This window comes from Acinonyx jubatus, chromosome C1 (genome assembly GCF_027475565.1).
Source record: "Acinonyx jubatus isolate Ajub_Pintada_27869175 chromosome C1, VMU_Ajub_asm_v1.0, whole genome shotgun sequence".
Lineage (NCBI taxonomy): Eukaryota > Metazoa > Chordata > Mammalia > Carnivora > Felidae > Acinonyx > Acinonyx jubatus.
Window position 1 is genome coordinate 6,886,893 of NC_069381.1, and position 18,370 is coordinate 6,905,262.

The 18,370-nt window shown below is 54.5% G+C and overlaps 1 protein-coding gene across 2 annotated transcripts in view; it reads right to left on the bottom strand.

Moving 5' to 3' along the window:
- Positions 1-9,168: 9,168 nt before the first annotated feature.
- Positions 9,169-18,370, bottom strand: part of CTNNBIP1 (catenin beta interacting protein 1) — a 49,273-nt gene continuing 40,071 nt past the window's right edge. For both annotated transcript variants that reach the window (XM_027060481.2, XM_015083134.3), the window contains exon 5: positions 9,169-9,869. In XM_027060481.2, coding sequence (XP_026916282.1) covers positions 9,811-9,869 — 59 coding nt within the window. In that variant the 3' untranslated portion in view covers positions 9,169-9,810. The remainder of the gene's footprint in view (positions 9,870-18,370) is intronic.

Sequence of the window (18,370 nt, forward strand, 5' to 3'; positions counted from 1 at the left end):
CCTGGGTGGCTCAGTCAGTTAAGCGGCCGACTTCGGCTCAGGTCATGATCTTGCGGTTTGTGAGTTCGAGACCCGCATCGGGCTCTGGGCTGACGGCTCGGAGCCTGGAGCCTGCTTCGGATTCTGTGTCTCCCTCTCTCTGCCCCTCCCCAGCTCATGCTCTGTCTCCCTCTCTCAAAAATAAATAAACGTAAATAAACGTTAAAAAAATTAAAAAAAAAAAAAAAAGACCCTCTGAGGGGGTGTTACGATCTGAACGTTTGTGCTCCCCCCAGAATTGTATGTTGACATCCTAACACCCGATGTGGTGATGTTAGGAGGTGGGGTCGTGGGGAGGGGATTAGGTCATGAGGACAGAGCTGTCATGAATGGGGTTAGTGCCCTGTAAAAGACAGCCCACAGAGCTCCCTCGGCCTCCCCATCATGGGAGGACACAGAAGGCAGAAGCAGGAAAGAGGCCCTCACCAGAACCCGACCACGCTGGCCCCCTAACCTTGGGCTGCGAGAAATGAATTTCTGTTGTTTGTAAGCCACCCAGCGTGTGGGATTTTGTTACAGCAGCCGGAGGAGACTGAGACGGGGGGTGACATTTAAGCCGACAGCTGAAAGGTGAGGATTCAGTCGTGTGGGAAAAACGCCACAGGAGGAAACAACAGGGCGGGCTTGGCATGGCTGGGGGACAGAAGGCTGGGCTTCAAGAGCGGGGGACAGCGTGGGGAGATGAGATCAGAGATCACCCGGGGCCAGGTCCCTGCCCGGAGTGCCCGCAACAGGGAGGGGAGATTTTTATCCTGAGTGCAAAGGGCAGCCACTGCCCTGTAGAGTCCGGGGTGGGGACCCGGGCGGTCACCGGTGTTTTCTCAGGCCCCAGAGAAACGAGCAGCTCCCAGACACGACCTTTCAGCGGAGCCCTCGAGCTGGGAGTGGGACAGACTGTTCTCAGCTATGGCAGGAGTCAGAAGCCACACAGCTTCGAAGGCTCAAGATCACTGAGGCAACGCAGTGGTCCGGGGAGGCCGGCCGACGGTGGAGAAACAAACAGACTCAAGAGCCCCAGGGCAGCAAACCGTGCACTTCCTTCCTCGCGTGTGGACTGGCTGGGGCCTTGCCAGGACACAGGCTGACGGGGCAGCCACCTCCAGAACGTTCCCGGGAGGCCCTCAAAGCCTCCACCTGCAGGGGCGCCTGGGAGGCTCAGTCAGTTAAGCCTCTGACTCTTGATTTCGGCCCAGGTGGCGATCTCACGGTTCGCGAGATCAAGTCCCGCCTGAGGTTCTGCTCTGGGCGTGGAGCCTGCTTAAGATCCTCTCTCTCCTCATGCCCCCCACTCGCACGCTCTCTCTTTTCTTTGAAGATAAACAAAGGGCTTCGGCCTGCAGGGACCCGTCACTTCTACCCATACTTCACGGGCTAAAGCAAGCCAGGGCCACCATTACTGAAAAGGAGGAGAGGAGGACACAACGCTCCCACCCGTCTGGAGGGTAGAGGCCAAGAGGGTCTGAGGATCAGCGCTGGCTCCCACAACCCTGTTTTACAGATGGGAAACTGAGGCTCAGACACATGGAATAGAATCAGCCAGGGTTAGTGGACTGCTGGTGGTCGTCCGGTGCTCTCTCCGCGGTGCCCTGTCCTCCCCTCACCCTCCCGGCCTCCTCTCCTGCCTAATGCCCTTTAAGAGCTTAATCCCCTAAACCTGAGCTTGTCCTGGCTCTCGGAGGGCGGGACAGGGTACTGGGACACCCCCTTTCCTCTTTCCTCTCCCTCTGGGGAGAGGGCCCTGAGTGGGTCACACAGCCTGGGGAGCGGGTGGCAAGAACAGGGCCATCCGGTGCCAGCAGGAACCCACTAGGCCGGGTAGGTAATGGGGGCCTCCTGGGTTTCCAGCCCGAACCCCGGGGCTTGCCCTGACACATCTCTCCATATGTTTCCTCCTTCTGAAGCAGCTTCCTGGGCTTCTCGGCTGCCCTCTCTTGGTCTGGTTACTGGGGAGGAACCAGGGACCGGCCAGGGCACCCACGGGCCTCTGCTATCACCTTGGCCTCACCCCAGCATGAGCTGCACGGCATGGCAGAGAGAAGGACGGCCCCCAGGCAGGTGCAGGAGCTCTAGGGACCCTCGTGACCGCCTCAGCTCCCTGAGGACAAGCCTGGGCGTGCCAGCCCTGTTCTGCCTCCTCAGTGACCGGGGAGAGGCGGAGGCGGGGGGCTTCCTTTGCTGCCGGACGCTGCTCGGTTGCAGCCTATTTCCAGGTTGGTCTGCCCCAGCAGCCTCGGAGACCACAGGGCAAGGCTCCGTCTCTCATCTCTGCCTCCTCGACTCGCGCGCAGCAGGTCCGGGGTCAGCAGATCCTGACTGGCTAGATGCCCGGCAGGGGCTCAGTGGTGCAGCTGGGCTGGGTTAACTCTCCGGGAGTCTGGAGAAGTCTGGGGGCCATCCAGGCGGCTCAGGGTTCACCCCCCTCTGGAGCAAGCTGTGAGAGCTATGAAGGAAGGTTCTGGATAAAAACCTTGAGGGACCAGAGTCCAGGCTGTCCACTGCCACCCCCTCCCCCCCCAGGGTTTGGCTTTTCTGAAGTCTAGGCAGTTCCACGTGGAGTGTGGGGATGATTCAGCCAGAGAAACGTTCCCAGACCACCTTCTCTTGGGAGGCTGGACCATCCCCCCCAGACAGATTTCCAAGGGGCGGGCCAGCGGGAGCAGGGCTGAGCAGGGTGGGGGGGTCAGGCTATTTCTGAGGGGGCACGGAGCCAGCTGCGCCAGGAGTCGCCCACTGAGGCCAGCGAGGCTGCTTCAGGCACTATGGCGGTGGGTCGGGGTGTAGGAGCGGCCGACGGGGAGGCAGGCCCCACCTGGGGCTGTCCCCCCTATCCCCTCAGCCGGGCCCCCCATCTCCACTCACAGCTGAGCCCCCAGCACGCCCGGGGCCGGGCTGTGCTGACTCTGGCTCCCCAGGGTGGTCGGTGTTTTGCTTTCACACAAGGGCTCATGAGGATGTGCGGTGGAGGGTAAACAAAGAGCTATTTTTATCGCCTCATTGTTTCCTCTCTCAGCATCCTAGCTCCCAGGCCAAGGGACACCTCAGTCCTCCCTCCTCACACCCGCCCGCCCGCCCATCCGTCCGCCACAGGCTCTGGCCTGCCAGGTGCCCCCAACCAGGCCACCGCGCTGTCCCTCAGGGGCGGCCTCAGAGCCAGTCCACAGATGGTGGCCGAGAGTCTGGGAAGGGACACAGAGGGCGCCAGAGCCAGGCCTGGGAGCCCCATGGCCGCCCCGGGTGTCCCAGCCTGTCTCCCCCCACCCCCCGACACCTGGCTGTATCGACCCATGGCCTGTTCAGAAGAAACCCCTAGAGCTGCCCCAGCCCCTGCCTCAGGGGAGGTCGAAGTTGGGGGCACCTACCGCCTGACCAGGGGGGACCTACCGCTTGACCGGGGGGACCCCGCTGCTGCAGCTCACATACTCACTCCAGGCAGCAACCCTGAGATAGAGCCATTACTACTCCCGTGTTCCACATTGGGAAGCAGGCTTGACAACATCACGTGACTTGTCCCCATCAAACAGCTTGTAACTGGGCAGAGCCTGGACTGGAACCCAGGTCTGTGCAGCTGAGCCCAGAGCCCAGGAGGGCCTCCCCGACAGCAGCTACTGCCTGAGGCCTACAGGGGCATCATCCCACTGCTCGGGCTTCAGTGCTGGGAGGGAACCCTCGGGGCCCCGGGGAGGCTGAGGTCTGTGACCCGATCTGAGATCTGGGAGGGCCCAAAGGAGGGCAGGGAGGGAGGGGTGCCGGGGGCTCGGGGCTCGGGGCTCCGCAGCTCCCCGTCGTCCTGCTCCTCCTGTTTGCTCCGAAGCAGAGCCCGTCTGCAGTGGGAAGGAGCCTCTGGCTGTGATGGGTTTTTTTTAACCACTTGATCATGATCAAGGATTTAATTTTATCCCCTTCTCTGGCTGGCTCTGATTCTATTTGGAGTTCAAGCACGAGCTAGTGAGCAGGAGGGCTCCCTGGAAGACAGGACGCCCGCCCCCAGACTCGGCGAGGCCCCTCCTTGCCTGTCCAGCCTCCACAAGGTCCCTCCGGGGGTCCCCCTCGGCTCTGCAGTTTCCGGAAGGCTGAGGGACGTTCCAATTAACGCCCTTCTCCCCGCCTCCTCCCCCTGCCCTTGCAAAGCTGCTTAGCGGAGGAAGAGGTCTGGGGTGGGGCAGGGAGCAGGAGGCAGCTCTGTCCCTATGAAGGGATCGTCTTAGCCTTTTCCTCCTCATCAAAAAAGCATTTAACAAGCACTGACTGGACCTGGGGCCACACTGCTCCCCTCCAGGAGCTGCACACAGGCCTCTTGCCGAATGACTTCTAAGCAGAGGCGATGGGGGTGTGAGCCAGTGACCACCCACTGTGGGCAGGTCTCTGCTAAACTAGTCATTTGCATCAGCTCATAATTCTCAGCAACAGCCTCATCCCCATGAGGGATAGATGCTCTTGTTTTTCGGTGGGTTTTTTTTTTCCATTTTTTGGAAGATCTCGTTCTCAATCCCACCAGCCGGCCTCCAGGGCCCTCACTGTCTTCCCAGCTCCCAGCTACGGGGACATAAAGGTTTATACTGTGGCGGTAAACAGTACAAACCCGGGTCAAAAGAGGATTCTGTCTGGCAGGGGTTGGGTTCAAAGCATTCTTGCGTAGAATCTGTCGAAGGTGCAATTGCTTTTATTATTAGTCCCATTTTACCGATGAGCAAGCGGAGGCCGAGGCCGGTGCCAGAGCACAGAGGTCACAGTAGGGAGGCAGGGCTCCCATCCGAGCCTGCAGTCCCTCATCGCTGAGCTCTGTCGCTCACCTCACGTGGGGACAGGCGTCTTCGAGGCTAGGCTGCCAGACGCTGGCCAGGGGCTGCGGAGAAGGTTGAAGCGCTGACCTTGAAGCAAATTATGTTATTTCCTCATCTGTAAAATGGGGACAATACCATCCTTGCCTCACACACGACTGAAGGTGGCAGAAATACAGGGCTGTGCACCCGCACACGGGCGGCACCCGACACACGTCCCCTGCGTTGTTGAGACCAGGACGAGGGAGTTATCTGCATAAAAGATGGGTGTGGAAAACCTCCCTCCCTCAAGGGCCGAGGCCAAAGGCCAGGAGGGGGAAACTCTCACAAGTTCTGGGTCTGAAGTCGCCTCCTGGGACTGTGTACGTGGGGCCAGCCTCCCCCACAGGTGTGCCAACAAGGCAGCCCAGGCAGGGCAGGATGGGGCTTAGGCCCTGTCAGTGGCTCTCCTGACCTCCTTGCCGGGCAGGACCGCCCGGTCCCTCTGGGAAACCGGTCTCCAACGTCAAGGAGAGAAGTGAAGGCCGGGCACCTGCTGACATTCAAAAAGCATCTCACTGCCTTTATCCTTTAAGGAGGCCTTTGTTTAAATTAGGGCTAACAGTTGCCGTCCCCACAAGCCTCCCAAATCTCCTCAACACCCAGTTATTGCCCGAGGAAAGGGAGTTCCTTCAGCAGAGAGAGAGAGAAGCGTGTTTTCTAAACGCGGCCTCAGGTCAGTCTATTTCCGGGAAAGGGGTGGGTGCGGAGGGCAACAGGGACGTTGAGAGAGTGATGACTGGCCCGTGTGGGTGTGGCAGGTGGGTACTGGTAGGGCTCCCGGCTCCGGGAGCTGGCTCCTGCCCCCACCACTGAACCAGGTGCCCCAGAGGGATCGGTTTCCCTGCTACAAAGGGCCCTGTTCAAAGGCTGGAACAGGCTGGATTCTCGAAGCTGCCAGTCACCTGCAGGGACAGGGAAAAGCACTTCGTAACTCAACCGCCCTCCCCCCCAGGGCTGGGAAACACCAACAAAAGGCAGGGTACCCTGCCCCCCCCCTTCTCAGCCCACCCGGCCTCCCCCAGACTCAGCCTGGCCTCCGGCTGCCTCAGGCCTCAGCAGACCCGATCCCAGTGGTCATCATTTCTGGCTGCGTGCACCTGTACCCAGGAAGGGGAACCCAGAAGGCCGCCTGCTGTGTGGGCCGAGGGACCCTGAAAGACGCCGCACGGCCCCCAGTGTGTTTCCTGGGCCTGCTGTGGTGTCCCAACTCCTCTTTGTTGCTGGCCTAATTCCCACAAGAGACACAACCGAGTTAGACAACTCTGGGAGGGCGCCTCCCTCCGGGTCCGCTCCCAGGGTCTCTGCTGGGGGCTGGGCAGTGGCACCAGGGCTAGTCAGCGCCTCCCCCTGCTCAACTGCTCAGTTTAGAAGAGCAGATTAACGCCAAGGTTGACTCCCGACAGTGCAAATCAGAACACAAGTAATTTACCTAATGTGAGCCCTTGGAGATCGTGTCTCTGTAATGTCTGGCTAACACAGCTGTCTTTTTAAAAATTTTTTCCTCGGGGCACCTGGGTGGCTCAGTCGGTTAAGCGTCTGACTTCGGCTCGGGTCATGATCTTGCGGTTCGTGAGTTTGAGCCCCACATCGGGCTCTGTGCTGACAGCTCGGAGCCTGGAGCCTGCTTCAGATTCTGTGTCGCCCTCTCTCTCTCTGCCCCTCCCCCCCCATCCTCTGTCTCTCTCTCAAAAATAAATAAACATTCAAATAAATAAAAACCTACAGAGAAAGGCAGGCCAACTCCATGTAAAATACCCTGGAGGGTATCCAAGCAAAGCCTAGACAAGCCCTTTTTAGAGATCTTTCAGAGGTGACGCACATCTGGTCACCGTGTGGCCTGTTAGGCGGCCTTCAACATCTCTCCCAACACTAAGAGTGAATGATGTCGATTGGGCCGTCCGTCCTCAGAGTCTATAAACCCCACAGCGTTTAGCTCCCAGTGAAACTCTTTGAAAAGGAAATAGAAGCAGGGAGTCCGTGTAAGTGGAAAAAAAAAAAAAAAAAAAAAAAGAAGACCTAAAATGGGACGATGAAGGGTGGAAATGAAACATTCTAGAAAATGCTTCCAAAGCAAAAATTCCTAAAGCAGAAATGATTTCAGCTTCTAAACTTGAATATACAGCTGAACAGCAATAAATCTCCCATTTCTGGGATGACGGAGGGGCCGGATATTCTGTTTGGACTTTTGTTACAAGTAGCCCAAGACCACTGCCATCACACAGGGGGCTGGGGTGTCTAGGATGGAAGGGCCCCCGCACTCTTGCAGGTGCCCAGTGTCTGCTCGAGAGCACAGAGGGGCAAGGTCACCTCTGAAGGCTGACCTCAGTCCAATCGAAGACGGTATCAGAATCTCCAGGTCAAAAGGGGGGCTCAGCCTTCCAGGGACCTGTCAGCTGGGCAGATCTCGGAATTCTTCCAAGCCCCGAGTCACCCTCCAGGTCACAGACAATCAAACTAGCAGACATGGTGTTTTCGACCCTCCCTGTGGTGCCTCCTTGGGGAGAGAGGGCCCAGCAGCGGAGCCCATGCGACATGGGGCAATCAGCAAACGCACCCAACTCCGAGGGAGGTAACTCAGCTCACACACCAAGCTATTAAAAATCTTTATTGTTAATTTTTTTTTCTCCAACAGATATATTTTCAGTTGAAATATGGAGCCACAGAAACACCTTCACTTTTCGTGTTCAGATGGCAAGACAGACCGGGGCCATTGCTGTTACAAGAGGGAGGCCCTGTGACCTCGACAAGGACAGGCTGGGGCACAGACACACCACTGGCCTGGACACGGACCCTTTATGGGAGCTGCAGGTACACAGAGAGGGGGAAAATGGCAACCTGGTACTGGCACCTGGTGACAGATGTCATAACCTGGGGGGAGGGGGCTCGCAAAAGCTGACCTCTCCCCAGGGGCTCAGCTGGAGGCAGGACACTGAGAGTGAAAGTGTGTGTGTGCTCACACATGCGCCAACTGCCTCTCCTGGAGGAGGATGCTCTCGGGCCCCTGTTGGTGCCTCCATAGTCCCCGCTCCCTGGGGATCGACGCTCTTTGAAAGTTAACCTAACCAGGTCAGCTAACCAGGCCCACGTGCGGAGGAGGTCAGGGCCATCTAAGCTGTGACACGCGAGTCCTTCTGGGGCAAGGCTCACAGCACAGCACGAGACATCCACATGGCCCCAGGGCAGCTCCTGTGATCTGTACAGCCCCAGCCCTGAGAAGGGGGAGTCTGGCTCTGAGAATCTTCTCTTGGCTCTGGGTACCTGGGGCAAAACGGGGGCCTCAGCCATTTACCGTCTCGGGGGAGGGTCCAGGCTCCCGGTCCCTGAGGTTCCCATCTTCCTCCACCTCCCCACCCAGACTCCACTCTGGTGAGAGACACAGGGAGAAGGCCAGGCTCCCCCCGAGGGAAGGAGGAGGGCAGGTGGGAAGACCTGGGGCTCTCACCGCCCCTCAAATCCAGCTGCTCTGCCGTGTGTCTCTGGGGACCCGGGCCGAGGGCTGGCCTGGTGGAACCTGCTCAGCGAAGGCCCGGCCAGCTGTCTCAGTCGGCACTTCAGAAGCAAACAATGTCTGTTGCAGGCTGACATGGAGAGGGACCCTTCCGTCGGATATGAGGACTCCAAGCCCGGGCCAGGGCCTACTGCCCAGCGGCAGGTACCCTGGGAGCCTGGCTGGCGGAGGTCAGGGCCGGGTGTGGAGACCTAAAGGCCTCCCGGGCCTTGTGAGCCAAGCTGGGGCCTTTGTGGGGGTTCCGGGCTCCCGGGCAGAGACCTCTGCTCCACTGTGGGGTCTCACAGCCAGGAGCAGCTCCTGCCCTTTACAGGAGGAGCCCCAGATGAGGCTTCAGGAAGTAGATATGGAGGGATCGGCTGAAAGGTCAGAGCCACCCGCTGCTCTACTCAGCAGGGACAGGCCAGAGAGGCCCAGCCCCATGCGGAGGGGAGCCCCACAGCTCCCCCCGGAAGGGGGCCTGGCCGGGTGCCAACGCATGGAAGTGATGAACATAAATCCTGGCTAATGGTCACCTCTAAGCTCTGGTCTGCTCCTACAGGACAGCACAAACCTCCTCGGGGGCCCTCTTTTCCAGCTGTAGACCCTGCATGGGGCCTCGGAGGTCCCCTTGCCAGTGGAGCCCGGTGTGGGCATTAGAGCAAATGCACTCTCCAGGTGGACCCCCGGACTGGAGAGACACCGCCCATGCGGCCGAGCCGGGGGCGCCCCTGGAAACGGGAGTCGCAGGTGAGCCAATGAGAAACCAAACACAAACACACATATCAAAATCAAATCAAATGCAAACACAAACAAAACACGTGAAAGCAGCAGCAAGCTCTTTGTGTAATAAATATTGCAAAGCGCACTTGGTTTCTTTTTTTTTTCTTTTCAAGTCAAATATAACAACCAATGTCCCAAACCCTGTTTTCAGCATTGAAAAGAGAGAAGCTGTTGCTATCAGCAGAACACCTGCAGCCAATCAAAGAAAAAAAAAACCAAAAAACACCGTTTCCCACTAGCTGGCCAATCAGAATCCTTTTCCAGTTTAAGCAGCCAATCGGGCCTCTTCACATTCCTAAAAAGTGACCTAAATAAAGCACCAGATCTCGGAGAGCTTCCTGGGAAGCCATATACCGAGGAGCAAATTAAAAAAAAAAAAAAAAAAAAAAAAAAAAAAAAAAAAAAGTCAGAAATAAAAATAAAAGGTTTCTGTTGGTCAAGATTTAAAAATAAAAGGGTTTCTTCCTGCAGCCAATCATGAGTCCGTCCCTTTAAGCCAATTGTAACTGCACCACCGGTGCCTCCTTCGGTGCCAGCCCTGCTGAGTGACCCTGGAGTGGGGTAGGGTAGGGTGTAGGGGCAGGGAGATCGGGAAGGTGATCTGCTGCCACTCGGCTGGCCGAGGTCCGCACAGATCTCTTGGCCCTTGCCAGCTTCCAGGGTGTTCCAAGGGGTTCACAGCTACTGCCTCCGGTCCTCCGTCTCCGACCTGGAAAATGCCATCACCACGTCCTCCGCACCTGCACACCAGGAGGAAAGAGCTGTTGGTTGGGCCTCGGGTGTCAGGCTGCAATCGGGGCGGGGCAAGGCGCCCGTGACAGCGTCAGTCCAGCACAGTGCCAACTGCTTCCAAAGCAGCCAACCGCCTCCTCTCTGGGCCTTTCCTATGGCCTGGCCAGGGGACACGCCACCATAGGGTGGCAGGGCTGCGGGGGCGAGCCTCAGAGGCTTGCTCAAGGCTATGCCACTGAGAAGCCTGTGTGACACGCACCCAGGGCTGCAGGTCCCAGAGTAGGGCTCTGCTCACATCGCTTCCTCCCAGGTCACCAAAGCCAGAGGCCTTCGGGAACCTTCCTTTTTCTTCTGAAGACTCGCGTCTTGATCCTTTGGAGGTTCATTAGGATTTCTAATAGCCATCCCTCTTTGCCCACACCTAGCGCCTGCTCAAAAGAGCACAGCCAGGCCCATTTCTGGCCTGCAGTCGGCCTGGCTCCTACAGAGATAGATAATAGCCATAATCTTTATTATTGTTATTTTTAAACATGGATTTGAGATTCTGGTCCAGGCACCCATGAAATCACTTCCTTTGTCTTGTTTTCCATAAGACAGGCTCTGACATGCAGCCAGAAAAGGCAAGAGGGAGGAGGGAAAGAGTTCAAAACACTGACCTGCCGTGGCTACCCAGAGCTGCTCAGGCAGAAGGAGGCCGAAGGCAAGTGAGCTGACCAGCAGGTCCTGACCCCTGCTGGACCTGGCCCTCCCTGGGGCCTACGGCTTTCTCCCCTTTTCTTTCCTTCCTTCCTTCCTTCCTTCCTTCCTTCCTTCCTTCCTTCCTTCCTCGTATCTGTTTTTAGTTTTATTAAAGCTTATTTATTTATTTTTGGGGGCGGGGAGGCAGAGAGAGGGGGGAGAGAGAGAGAATCCCAAGCAGGCTCTGTGCAGAGCCTGACGTGGGGTTCGAACCCACGAACCTCGAGATCATGACCTGAGCCAAAGTTGGACGCTTAACCGACTGAGCCACCCAGGCGCCCCTTAAGATTAAAAAAGAAAAAATCTCTACACTCAACTTGGGGCTCGAACTTACGACCCCAAGATCAGGAGTCAGTACATTTACCGACTGAACCAACCAGGCCCCTCTCCCCTTTTTCTAAAGGGCAATTCGTGGTCAGGCCCTGAACAATAATCAGCTGCCGTGGCCTTTCTGACAGACTTCTCTTCTGTCCTGCCGGAGGGGATCTCCCCAGGAGGGAAGGATGAGAAGAACAGACACAGGAAAGGCCACAGAAGAGGGGGCGGGTGCGGGTGGTTCGTGGCTGAGCTTCCGGCCTGTGAAACGGTGTCCGCCTTGCCCCCCACCCCCCGCATGGCGCTGGCCGTCTTCCTCCACACCGCCTCCTCCTTCTTGCTGCCCCTGGAAACCGAGGGGTGGGGGAGCCCCCCAGCTGTGGTGCTGCAGGAGGAGGGTCCTCACACAAGGAGGCAACATCGCGGACGTGTGCCTTTGGCCATCAGGTCGCCACGGTGCTGTCAGGGGAGCCAACCCTGCCGCTCGCACCCCAACCTGCCTTGACGCGTTTCTGCCGTGACCCGCACAACTTCTATTCCTGAGAAGGGGAACAAGCTCCTGGGAAGAAGCTCAAATCCTCTGACTTCTTGGGACGGGGGGCTCCTTTGCTTGGGAAGCCCTACGAATCCTTCCCCTGTCTTCTCGGGAACATTCTGTTCTCGCCTCAGTCCTAGGACCACGAAATATCACTGCAGGCAGAATTTTCCTAGCAACCACAGAATCCAAGATGACATCATACCCTGCATGGCAGCTGAGCTGGTCACCTAGCAGATGCCGGCTCTTCCCCGGGCGATGGGGAGGGGCAGGTGGGGGCTGAGAGAGGGGAGGAGAGAGCTGCCTGGGCTGCGGCAAGGAGAGGCAGCCACTTGCTTCTTTCCTTGCCTGCCTCCTGGGCTTTCTCACGGGGACCTTAAGCCTCTGGACTGAGCTGCAGGCACAAAAGTAGCCCTGGCCACCCCGGGAGGGAACGGTGAGTCTGCGGAGGGAACGACCACGGGCTCCCGACCCCGCAGGCTGCCTGGTGTGCACACCTGGGCTAGGCTCTGAGTTGGGGAAGGAAGTGACCTCCTCAGGGTCACACAGGGACCCCGGTGACTATTTAGCATGACACCTGAAGGTGGAAGAGGATCTGCCAGAGTCCCGCTGGTGCCACAGTGCCAGCTGGTCGCCCGTCCCTGGCTGGGGTGGGGACATCAGCATCCTGCATTTTTAGAGCCTCCCACTCTGCTGCGGGAGCTGGGTGTGGAGAGGGCCCGCAGAGCTGCTGCCCAGCCCGTGCCCTGTTCTGTTCCCAAAGGACCGGCTGTCTTCCGGGCCTCGCCAAGCGGGGCAGGCCCTTCCAGAGCATCGTCTGACCTCTCCTTATCAGTGGCTGGCCTGCACTACGAGGGCCTGGCCGGGAAGCACACAGGCCTCCGGGCAAGGATGCTGCTCCCCTCCCTCCTCTTCTCCGGGAAATCTGGGCCAGCCACCTACCAGGGAGGGCGCGCTGCTCGCTTAGCTGGCAGAATGGAGCTCTTAGAGCTTCAGAGCCAGGAAGGGCCTCAGGTTGGTCCCTGCTGTCCTTCCTCCTTTAAGGTTCAGTATGTGGCAGCTCCCTTGGGTGCAATGTTGCCGGCAATCACAAGACTCAGAACAGGAAGGCCCATCCTGCCGCCTCCAGGCTGTCCGCTAGGTTTCCTATACCATTTTACAGATGAGGCTGTGTCCACCCCATTGTTACCTCTGCTGACACTGTCTGGACTCGGGCCCGAGCTTCTGTGCACCCCTTTCTGCTGGATGCAGGTGAGCACAGGAGGGGAGAAGCTGGCGAGCCTCCTGCTCACACTCTCAGACACACTGAAAGATAAAGATGGCCAAAACCAGGGGTGTCTGGGCGGCTCAGTCAGTTAAGCGTCTGACTCTTGATTTCGGCTCGGGTCACGATCTCACGGTTCATGGGATCGAGCCCCGCACTGGGCTCTGTGCTGACAGGGTGGAGCCTGCTTGGGACTCTCTCTCTCTCTCTCTCTCTCTCTCTCTCTCTCTCTCTGTCTCTCTCCCCCCCCCTCCCCCTCCCCGGCTCACACTCTCTCTCTCAAAATAAATAAATAAACATTAAAAAAAAAAAAAAAAGATGGCCAAAACCAGATGAAAGCATCATGGGAAAAGAGAACCACACCAGTATCTCTTATGAATATAGATATTCATTATACCTGTGTTATGCAAAAACATTCAACAAAGTACTAGCAAACCATACAGCAATATATAAAAAGGATTATATACTCTGAACAAGTGAGATTTATCCCAAGATATGCAAGGGTGTTCTAACCCCTGAAAATCAACTCATGTATTACAGCCTACCAATACAAAAACAGGGACGAAAACCATACAATGGTCTGAATAACACAGAAAATACATCTGACAAAATTCAACACCCCTTCATGGGAAGACCCTCCCTCAACACATCTGGTATAGAAGGGAGCTTTCTCAATCTGATAAAGGGCATTTATTAAAATCTCACAGCTGTGATCACCCTTAATGGTGAAAAACTGGAAGCTCCCCCCCATTTCAAGGATGTTTGCTCCTGTCGCTTTTTTTTTAAATTTTTTTTAAATGTTCATTTACTTTTGAGAGAGAGGGAGAGAGAGAGAGAGAGATGTAGAGTGTGAGCGGGGCAGGGGCAGAGAGAGAGGGAGACATAGAATCCGAAGCAGGCTCCAGGCTGTTAGCACAGAGCCCGATGCGGGGCTCAAACTCACAAACCACGAGATCATGACCAGAGCTGAAGTCGGACGCTTAACCGACTGAGCCACCCAGGCGCCCCAAAATCCTATCACTTCTATTCAGTGTTGAGTTGAAGGTTCTATCCAGGGCAACTAGGCAAGGAAACAAAAGATATCCAAATTGGAAAGGAAGAAGTAAAACCGTATTTGTAGATGACATGGTTCTTGTATATAGAAAATCCTAAGGAATTCACTGAAAACTATTAGGACTAATAAATAGTTTGAAGTTGCAGGATACAAAATCAATATATAAACACTGTTTGTATTTCTTCTTTTTTATTTTAATGTTTATTAATTTTTTGAGAGAGAGAGAGAGACAGAGAGCGAGTGGGGGAGGGGCAGAGAGCGAGGGGGAAACAGAATTCAAAGCAGGCTCCAGGCTCTGAGCTGTCAGCACAGACCCTGACGCAGGACTTGAACTCACAAACTACGAGATCATGACCTGAGTCAAGTCGGACGCTTAACCAACCGAGCCACCCAGGCGCCCCTCATTGTTTGTATTTCTATACACTAGCAATGAAGAATCTGAAGATGAAATTAAGAAAATTTCATTTATGGGGTACCTGGGTCACTCAGTTGGTTAAGCATCTGACTTCGGCTCAGGTCATGATCTCATGGTTGGTAAGTTCGAGCCCCACGTCGGGCTCTGTGTGGACAGCTCAGAGCCTGGAGCCTGTTTCAAATTCTGTGTCTCCTCTCTACCCTCCCTTGCTCATGTTCTGTCTCTTTCTCTCTCTCAAAAATAAACATTAAAAATTTTTTTAAAAAAAGAAAATTTCATTTACAATAGCATCAAAAATAATAAAATACTTAGGAATAAATTGGACAAATGGACTGTAGAACTTGTACTGAGAAAAGTACAAAACATCACTGTTGACAACATCCTGGAAAGGCAGTCAACACAACTCCTATCAAAATCCCAGCTGGCCTTTTTTGCAGAAATTGACAAGCTGCTCCTAAAATTCACATGGAAAATGCAGAGGATCTAGAACGGCCAAAATTATCTTGAGAAAGAAGAACAAAGTTGGACTCACGCTTTGGGATTGTATCATTTACTCCAAGGCCACAATAGACAAGACAGGGTGGTACTGGTGTTAAGGGTAGACAGGCTGATCAATAGAACCGACCTGAAAGTTCAAAAATAAATCCCCCCACTTAGGGTCAGTTAGGTTTCGACAAGGGTGTCAAGACAACTCAGTTGGAGAGAAGGCAACTGGATGTTCATATGCCAGGGATGAACTTGGACCCTTACCCTGCACCATGTACAGAAATTAACCCAAAATGGACCAACGACCTAAATATAACTGCCAAAATTATAAAATTATAAGACTATAAAACTCTTAGAAGAAAACACCGGAGTAAATCTTCATGGCCTTGGGTTAGGAACTGATTTCTTAGATAGGATAACCAAAGCACACCCAAAGAAAAGAAAAGATAGATAAATTGGGCTTTATTGAACTTAAAAATGTTTATGTTTCAAAGGATGCTACTGCTGGGGCGCCTGGCTGGCTCAGTTGGGAGAGCATGTGACGCTTGATTTTCAAGTCGTGAGTTCAAGCCCCGTGTTTGGTGTAAAGATTACTTGAAAAGAAAAGAAAAAAGAAAAGAAAAGAAAAGAAAAGAAAAAAGAAAAGAAAAGAAAAGAAAAGAAAAGAAAAGAAAAGAAAAGAAAAGAAAAGAAAAGAAAAGAAGAGGAAGGGGAAGGGGAAGGGGAAGGGGAAGGGGAAGGGGAAGGGAAGAAAAACTTTAAAAAAAAGAGAGAGAGAAGCTTTAAAGAAAATGACAATGAGAAGACTTACATTAAAAAAAAAGTGGAGGGGGGTGCCTGGGTGGCTCAGTCGGTTAAGCGTCTGACTTCGGCTCAGGTCATGATCTCACGGTTCATGGGTTCGAGCCCCACGACGGGCTCTGCGCTGACAGCTCAGAGCCTGGAGCCTGCTTCAGATTCTGTGTCTCCCTCTCTCTCTGCCCCTCCCTGGCTCACACTGTGTCTCTCTCCCTCTCTCAAAAATAAACATTAAAAAAAAAATTAAAAAAAAAAAGTGGAGGGGCATCTGGGTGGCTCAGTCAGTTAAGTGTCCAGCTCTTGGTTTCAATTCAGGTCATGATCTCATGGGTGGGATCGAGCCCCACGTTGGGCTCTGCGCTGACAGCAGGGAGCCTGCTTGGAATCTCTCTCTCTCTGCCCCTCCCTCCACCCCCACCCACACTCATGCATGTGTGCACTCTGTCTCGCTCTCTCAAAATACATAAATAAACATTAAAAAAAAAAAAAACCGAATGGGAGAGCATATTTGCGAGTCATATATCTGGTAAGGGACCGGTACCTGGAATATATAAATAAACACAATTCGATAATAATTAAAAGTCCACTCAATTTTTAAAATGGGCAAAGATTTCGAATAGAGATTTAGAGATTTTTCCCAAAGAAGATAGAAGAATGGTCAACAACCACGTCAAAAGATGCTCAATTCAACATCATTAGTCACCATGGAAACGCAAATCAAAGATACAATGAGACACCACTTCACAGCCACTAGGAGGGCCAGAATCAAAAAGTGACCATAGGAGCTAGCAAGGAGGTGGAGACATTGGAACCCTCACAGGTGGCGGAACGTCAAACGGGCTCTCTGGCCCACTCCACCCTCAGCCACCCCCCTTAGCAAGGGCCCGGCCATCCTCTGGTCGCTCAAAAATCCTGCAAGGGATCCTCCCGATCCCCCCACTCCCATCCCATGCAAGCGCGCACGCGCACACACACACACACACACACACACACACACACACACACACTCCATGTCCAGCACACCAGCAAATCTGATTGGCTCTACTTTTATTATCCTTTAGTTTGTTTTTTTTTTTTAATTTAATTTTATTTCTTTAATGTTTATTCATTTTTGAGAGACAGAGAGAGACAGAGAATGAATGGGGAAGGGGCAGACAGAGGGAGACACAGAATCCAAAGCAGGCTCCAGGCTCCGAGCTGTCGGTGCAGGGCCCGACGCAGGGCTCGAACTCACGAACTGCAAGATCATGACCTGAGCCGAAGTCGGACGCTCGACTGACTGAGCCCCCCAGGCGCCCCGGTTTTTGGGTTTTTTTAAAGGAACCTCTACACCCGACGTGGGGCTCAAACTCACAACCCCAAGATGAAGAGTCACAGGCTGTGGGCACCTGGGTGGCTTAGTTGGTTGAGCATCATCTGACTTCAGCTCAGGTCACGATCTCATGGTTTGTGAGTTCAAGCCCCGCACCAGGCTCTGGACTGGCAGTGAGGAGCCTGCTTGGGATTCTCTCTCTCTCCCCTTCTCTCTGCCCCTCCTCCTGCTCTCTCTCTCTCTCTCTCTTAAAAATGAATAAACATTTATTTAAAAAAAGAAAAAAAGAGTCACACGCTCTTCCAACCAAGCCAGCGAGGTGCCTCATGTCGGCTCTACTTTTAAACTACATCCTGGCTACGTCACTGTTTCCCCAACCACCACCCAGTCCAGGCTACCACTGCCCATCAAGCCTCCTGGGCCCGTTTTCCTGGATCTCGGCACTCTGGCCCCCAAATTGCCCATTGTCACACAGCAGCGAGGAGGAAGTTCTTAAAAACGTAAGTCAGACCCTGCCACCCCTTTGCTCAAAACTCTCCAAAGGCTTCTTATTGCAAGATTTCTCATCGTACTCAAAAGTAAACTCCAAATTCCACACGGCCTGCAAGAGCCAACACGTCTGGCCTCTGGCTGTCTCTTCACCTCCTTTTATACACACACATCTCCTCACTCCACTCCAGCCCTGTGGCCTTCTGGGCTGTCCTTCAAGAACGAGTAACTTGTACCTCAGGACCTTTGCACTTGCTGTTTCCTTTGCCTCAGTGCTCTTGCTCAGTGTTCATGTCACACACCGCTCTTGCACTTCATGCCAGTGTCTGGGCAAAATCGTCTCCCCAGACCCTCCCTGACCACAGCTTCTAAAACAGTGCCCTGTGAGGGGTGCCTGGGTGGCTCAGTGGGCTGAGCGTCCGACTTCGGCTCGGGTCGCGATCTCACGGCTCGTGAGTTCGAGCCCCACGTCGGGCTCTGTGCTGACGGCCCAGAGCCTGGAGCCTGCTTCCAATTCTGTGTCTCCCTCTCTCTCTGCCCCTAACCCACTCGCATTCTGTCTCTGTCTCTCTCAAAAATAAATAAACATTAAAAAATAAAAAATAAAATAGTGCCCTGTGTCAGTCCCTCAGGGTGGCACAGCCTGCTTCAGGACCCTCAGCACCAACCACAGCGTTATATATTCATGTGATCTTTGATTCCCCAGTGGGAGGCACATTCCATGTAATCAGGGACTTTATCTTGTTCACTCACAGATGCACAGCACCTGGGAGAGCTCGTGGGACAGGATGAATCCTTATTGTACAGATAAGGAGAGAACCCCTATAGCAACTCAGGGAATCAGAAGCACAGGGATGACCCAGACCTAGACCCTGAAGTCCATCCCCACCAGGACACACTGCCATTGCCTCTCTGGGGAAAGGAATAACTGACTCGCTCTAGTCACCCAGAGCACTGTGACTGTCCAGGCTTCCCGGCAGAGACTGGGCCCGTCCATCAGAATGGAACCAAGACCCGGGATTTAAAAAACACCACCGAAAGAACTCTGGCACAGTGGGACAGGATTCAACATGGAACCAAAAACGCCAACTCGGGAGGAGGCC